The following is a 6,679-nucleotide window of genomic DNA, read 5'->3' on the forward strand; positions in this document are numbered from 1 at the left end:
AGTCAATGCATTTCAGATTATTTGGGGTTAAAAAAAATGCATGAAATGATCTCCATAAACATGCACGCATGTAAACAAGCCCAAGTCTCCCTGGAGAAGTTCTGAGTGTCAGACTTTAAACTCAGTGAGGAACAGAGCTGCAGCCTACCTAACCGATGAACTCGTTTAGCTCATTAAGCTTTTAGCACAGAACTCCCCACCCATTACAGTCCAGATGCTCCCCTCTCTTTCACACCAAAACAACACAATGAAGAAACGATGTGTGTGTGTGTGTGTGTGTGTGTGTGTGTTTGCAAATTGTGAATGTGAAAGCAGCAGAAGGAGAGGGCAGGAAAGCACAAAAGTGTGTACTGTCTGTTCATTATGGTGCCAACTGTTGCAACAAAGACTCCCGCTGGAAGAGCAGAGTCAGAAGGCTGTTAGTTCAGTTTAGAGCTGCGGTGCTGGAACAGACTCACTTGACCCACTTTAATGTCATTGGATATGTCGTGTTTACAGTTCTACAGCAGCGGTGTTGAGAAGGAAGAACAGATCATTGGCATTTCTTTTGAGGGAGCCTTTTCACGTCCCTTATCTAAAACAGTGGAAATGGAAATGCAGCGTAGTTAAAATGCTGCAACGGACAGATCTGCTCTTATAAATGTCTACCAGGCACACAATCCTTCTTAATCTTTGTGCCCATCTCGTGTCCATCCGTGAGTGAATGCAGCAATGGTCAAAGAACACAGACTGTATATAAAAGATGGACATCACCACCTGAAACTTTGTTCTGTGCATTAAGTCCCTTCCATTGGTGGACGACCTCTCTCTCTCCTTTTTTGGTTACTAAACTTCAAAGACAGGAAGTCTCGGAGCCATAATCACAGACTGTATATAAAAGATGGACAGTCACAGCGCCACTGTGGTTACTGCAAAGCCTCATTTTGGGAGTTTTGATCTGAGCATTCTACACTGACATCTCAGCTCTTTGAAACCAGTTGCCCTTAAAGCAAAACCTGATTTAATGGCCTTCTTAACACTAATGATCATAATTTATGAATCAAAATTCTTTGTTCAATAATAGAGAACGCTAAAGTCATCAGAAAAGCGTTACTAAAGATCAAGTAAGATGAAAAGTTGTTTTTTCCACATAGATTTTCTCTTTGAAGCCACAAGATTTACCCCCTGCTGGCCATCAGAAACAATTCAGGTTTAAGGATCGTTGTCAGACCCTGAAAACTCTGTCTTTCATGTGCAGTAATTGGATTTTTATGCCAATCCCTCCTTAGAGTGACCTGTTGTGACCCTACCACAGAGAAAACAATTTTCCATGTTTTTCTGTTTAAACCAGATGCTGTCAGATTACATTAATACTGTTAATGAAATCTGTTTTTCTATAATGCTATAAGTACTAGAGCTTCAGTTCACTCTGGCTCTTGTGTTGAAGTTGCTAGTAGAGACAAACAAAAATATGTGTATTTGTTTAATTCAGAAAACCTATGTTAATATGGATTATAAAAAGTTTCTTTCTTCCACGAGAGGCTATTAATATGAAGTAGACTGTGATTGTTTGGATTTTAGAACAGAAGCGTGCATAGGACAGGAGGTGAGTGTTCTTAGAAGACCTCTCCGCTGACCAAAAGGGGTTTGGACAAAGCAGCATGAAGCCTGTAACTCTCAGAGCTTTAAAAAGATTTGGGACAGACTGAACCATATTGAACACCGTAGTGGCATCGCTGTGTGTATGCCTCCCCACTGGGAGTATTAGTCAAAGACAAAAACAACACTCCAGGTGCCTTCCAGCTGCTGCTGAAGGGAGGAAAGAGAGCAGACAGCAAAGAAGCGCAGCTGCAGAAATTAAAGAAGACAGAAAAAAGAAAGAAGTCTGCAACAAATCGCCATGTTTGTTAAAATCTCATTTATTCATCACTGATATACAAAAACAATGTTTCTTTTTTTTCGGTGCGAAAAATAGCTCTGGATCTTGTTCAGCTCGGTCTGGTTTGGCCCTCGGGGGTTTGCCGTAGTGGAGGCCTCCAGTATTTACAGTCCCTTAGGAGTGGATAAAAGATTACCCTCATCAGCTGATGGGGGATTGGGGTCTTATCAAAGCCTCTCAGACTGAAGGAGAGGACAGAGGGGCTTATAATAAAACTTTCCCAGGAGCCTGTTTTATCAGGGAAAATCTGGGGTAGGCGCTTGTATGTCAGTGGCAGCTAATGTTTAAGGTAAAGGTTTCCCAAAAACCAAATAAGGTGTAAAACCCATTTTCCTTTTAAGACCTAAAGGTGTGAACAGTTTAATATTTCAACACAGATTCTAGTGAGCTTTCATGGCAGCTTCTGGGAAACCTTTGCTTTAAACCATTATTTTGTCTCCAAAGCAAAAAGTCCATTATTCTCATGCCTAATGTTACAGCAGTCACCTTTAACCAGGCATCAACATCCACAGGTCACTGGTGAATCATGTAGGGTTAGGTTAACATCCACCTCTTTTAAAGCTTATTGCCTGTTTGAAACACCCAAATGCAAACGTTTTTTTTTTTAGAAAACACTGTAGTGGCAATTCCTCAATGCCTCATTTGAAATGGAACTTTTTAACTTTTACTTTTTTTTAGCATGTGGCTAAAACGAAACCAAACTCAAACATAGATAAGTCCCCGGTGACTCAGTGCATGTTAAAAAGTTAACCGCTCCACAGTGGCATCATGGTACATGAACATGGAAGATTCTGGATTTTTGTGTCGGTTTCAGGATTGTTACAACCCCCTAATTCCATCGTCGCTTCATCACACAGTAGCTCCCGTGTGAGAGTAGCTTCTCTGCCTACACATACATGTTTTTACACTTTTCAGGTTTCTTTACAAAAATAAGGTTATACCGCATTCACGCCATTGATTCAAACTGGGTTACAAAGTGAGATGAACCACTGTTATTGCACAAATTGATTAACCACAAATAGATCAACCATAAAAAAACAAAACACAAAATGAGGAGGGGAGAAAAAAGAAAAGTACTACTTGTACTCTGATTAGCACTGGCTAATAAATATGCATGTAGCTGGGCCTGGGTCCGCCTGCTAGCAAAATGAGATGAAACGCAGTGAAAATGTCGGCGGAAACAAGGAAGGCTGCGGCAGGAGCTGGAATAATGAAAATCGATGAAAAGCACAAACAAATGAAAAGAACCAAATCAGTGGATGTCGGTCACTTGTCCCCCCCCACCCGGGTGAGCTGTAATGGGGGTGTTGGGGAAGGTTCCATGGAGATAAGTGCACTCGCATGCTCTGAAACCTCACCCACCCCACTCCCATACTGTATTTGCGTGTCTGTTTGTGTGTACAGAGCAGGTTCTCTGGTTGTGTACACGCACACACCCGCACACCCCCACCCCAAGTATCGATTGCTTATTCCCGCTGTTAAAGAAGAGGAGGCACTTGTGAAATGAACATGTCAACAGTGGACCGCATGCTTCCACATTAACGTCTCATGGCTTCGTGATTACATTTCTTCCATTTTTCTCGCCATCGGGAGTCCCCCAGTTAGTGTTATTTGCATTTTACAAAAAAAGGACAAAAAAGTCTATAATAATACAAATATATCCAACATCACGTTAAAATTTGCATTAGAAAAAAGGAAAAAAAACAAAAAGAAACTTTAACTTTAAAAATCAACATAATGCGACAAATATAAAACAAGCCCCAAATTTCCTTCCAACAAGTCATGACTGGTTAAGACATTCAATAATGATTTTATATTACAGGAATGAAATTAAATATATTAATCTTTAAGTAAAAATGTGCTAACCCAAAAACCCCCCCCCCCATCCTGGGTTAAAATCAGGGGCTGAATAAAGCTCGCTGGATGAGTGGAAGATGCCATCGAAGAGAACAAAAATCACAGGCACATGATGGCAAACCTCATTCACTCCATCCATATTCATTCCTGTCAAGCTTTTGACTTTTTTTGGGTTTTTTTGGTACGTTATGTTCATAGAAAACTCCCCCCCACATGCACTCTCTCTCATGCAAAGGCATGCTGCTATGTCACTGTGTGCGTTTTCAATTCATGGGGGGGTTGGGTGCAGCAAGACAAGACACGACCCGATAAACTAAAATCCATGCAACACATCGCACACAGAAGTGAACTTGGAGGGATATGTGTGTGAGTGCATTTTTAAGGCATTCAGGGCCAATTCTGCAGGAAGTAGTGTCAGTAAAAAAAAAAAAAAAAGGAGCATGTCTTTAAAAGATGTGTTTGTCAGTAGTCAAAAATAAGTAACAAATATAGGGAAAAGATGGTTAGACGCTAGGCAAACCAGATCAGTGTTTTACTGTTGATGAGCAGCCGAGCCTGGAGCATTATGGCAGACATGAATTATTAAACTCAAAGTACTTTATCGTTATCTGTCATGACAGAAACCCCACTGCAGTTAAAACATTGACACATCAGGTTTCTGGTTTAACACGAGGTGTGATCAAACTAACTCGTTTTAAAGTTCGGCAGGTCTCAAGTCAATGAACCATCTTCTTGGGCATGGTAATCTATATGAATTGAACATGGTCCAGTGGTGCCCGAGAAGATAACCTTGAAGTTGAGATCAGCCAAATTTGAATCAGGTAAGCTGACGAGTACTCGGAAGTTTCTCCAGTGGTGATGAAGTTGGTGATGGGACTGGTAAATTAACTGGAATGAATGATTAAACTAAATCTGTGAATGCTCTCTGCTGGTCACTTATAGATTTTCTTTAATGCTTTCTAATAAATAATGTTACTACTAATGTTGGTCATGGTTCCCACATGCCCGCACGTCATCATTGGGCACTCTTGCACTGTGCGCCTCACCCTGTGAACCACCCCGCCATTTATCTGTTGGGGTTATGTCTCTGATACAAACTTACATGGCACTCAAAGGCAGATTGATGAGAGAGCACAGAGCAGCTGGTTAGGTAATGACGGCTTCATTCTTTCAGCCATCCATTTGCTCCATGCTCTTCCTCCCTCCCTCACTTGCTTCCTGCCCTCTCCATCCGCCCCAACCCTCTCTAGAACACTTATTAAAAGCTATATTTAGATAAGCAGAAAACCTTGACTCGCCGAGTGCATCGCCGTTAAAATGTTGGTGTGTGTTTCTATGTGCGTGTGAAGGCTGCGGCTACAGCATGAAAGGACGTTATGAAAAGGGCTACAGGTGCCTCAGTCGCTGCCAACAGGCAAGTCTGCTTGCATAGGCTCTGCTCTCAACCTGACCATTAAGACTCGAAGTGAAGAGGTAAAGAGGGGCAATGGAAATAAGAAAACACAGAAAAGCTAAGGCATCTCTCCCCTTATGAGTCCACTACTGGACAAACTGCAGTGTAATTTATAAAGAAATGGCCAATTCCAGTCAAACCCAGACCACCTGATCATTCAGATAAATGAGGAAAACAAAGTCTAACATGTGTTCTTGAGACGTAATAATTAAAAAGAAAAAACCTGTAGGATATAGTCGTTTTGCTACCTCCCTCTTCATGCGCACACCCATTGTCTCATTTCACTCACACACGCTTTCAAAAGACACATGCACACATTACAGTAGCCTTCCTTGTCACCACTGCTGAATTTCTCTACCTTAAGTGGAAGACTCATTCAAAGGATTACATCTGCAGGTTGAAACTTTGATCCCAAATCAAAAGACACACAAGCTAAACAAAGTCTGCTAAAAAAAAAAAAAAAAAAAAAGAGAGAGAAAAAAAAAAAAAGAAACAATCCCTTTTCATTTTAACCCAGTCTCGGTAACCCTAATCCACACTGGCTCTGCTGTGGGTTCCCAAGGGTAAATGGAGAGCAGGGCACAGGTTTTGTTCCACTCCTCTGGTGGAGTGTCTCTCTGGGTCAGTGCAAGGCTCCTGGAGAAAGCACTGGGTGGTCCGGGAAGAACGGAAGTTAGCGGAGAAGGAGGGAGAGGAGCAGATGAGGCGAGAGATGAAGAGGAAGCTGGCCTGTTGATCCTGAGCCCTGAGGATTTTTGCATGTTTGTAGCTTTGAGTGATTAAAAACCTCAATGCTTCATCTTCCTCCTCCTCCTCTTCTTCCTCATCACCTTTTCCCTTACTGGGACTCGGAGGGGGTGCTTTCGCGTGGCAGCGACATGCTCTTGTGGCGGTCCCACAGCTTGTGGAGCTCGGTGGTTTCGTTCTCGCTGCTGCTTGTGCCGCTGTCCCGGAAACTGGCCAGAGGGGGGCGCACCTTTACACCTTTCACAGTCACTGAGCCCTCAATTGCTTTACGGAGCTGGTTGAAGAAAGATAAGGTAGTTAGAATGGAAGCAGGAAGTGTGTGTGACCAGAACTTCACAGCGCAATTTAAGGCTCCCAGTTTCAACAATCTGGACAGCACTACTATACTCAATTCAACAGCAATTTTATTATTTATCAGCAGGTCATCACTATAGTCCTGTAAGGAGACTTTAGTATATCATAAAGTAAAGATCCTTAAACATTAGAGAGCCATACCAAAAGTGGCAACAGTGGGGAGAAAGAAACCTCTGGCAGCTGAGTTGAGGGAAAATCAATTTTCAAAAAACAAACAAACAAAAAAAAAGGGGAATGTCCAACTCAGTAGTACACAAACAATTTCTAAATTGTAACAGTAAGAAATATGTCAAAAGAAGCGTGCAGAATTTTATATGATTGTAGCATTAAGGAATTGTATCATACATCAA

The 6,679-nt window shown here is 41.9% G+C and overlaps 1 protein-coding gene across 2 annotated transcripts in view; it reads right to left on the reverse strand.

Moving 5' to 3' along the window:
* Positions 1–1,887: 1,887 nt before the first annotated feature.
* The window catches only part of LOC308401469 (chloride channel protein 2-like), a 187,552-nt gene continuing 182,760 nt past the window's right edge, over positions 1,888–6,679 (reverse strand). For both annotated transcript variants that reach the window (XM_080889686.1, XM_080889685.1), the window contains one exon: positions 1,888–6,249. In XM_080889686.1, the coding sequence (XP_080745812.1) occupies positions 6,067–6,249 (183 nt within the window). In that variant the 3' untranslated portion in view covers positions 1,888–6,066. The remainder of the gene's footprint in view (positions 6,250–6,679) is intronic.

Source organism: Rhamphochromis sp. 'chilingali' (genome assembly GCF_963969265.1).
Source record: "Rhamphochromis sp. 'chilingali' genome assembly, chromosome: 8".
Lineage (NCBI taxonomy): Eukaryota > Metazoa > Chordata > Actinopteri > Cichliformes > Cichlidae > Rhamphochromis > Rhamphochromis sp. 'chilingali'.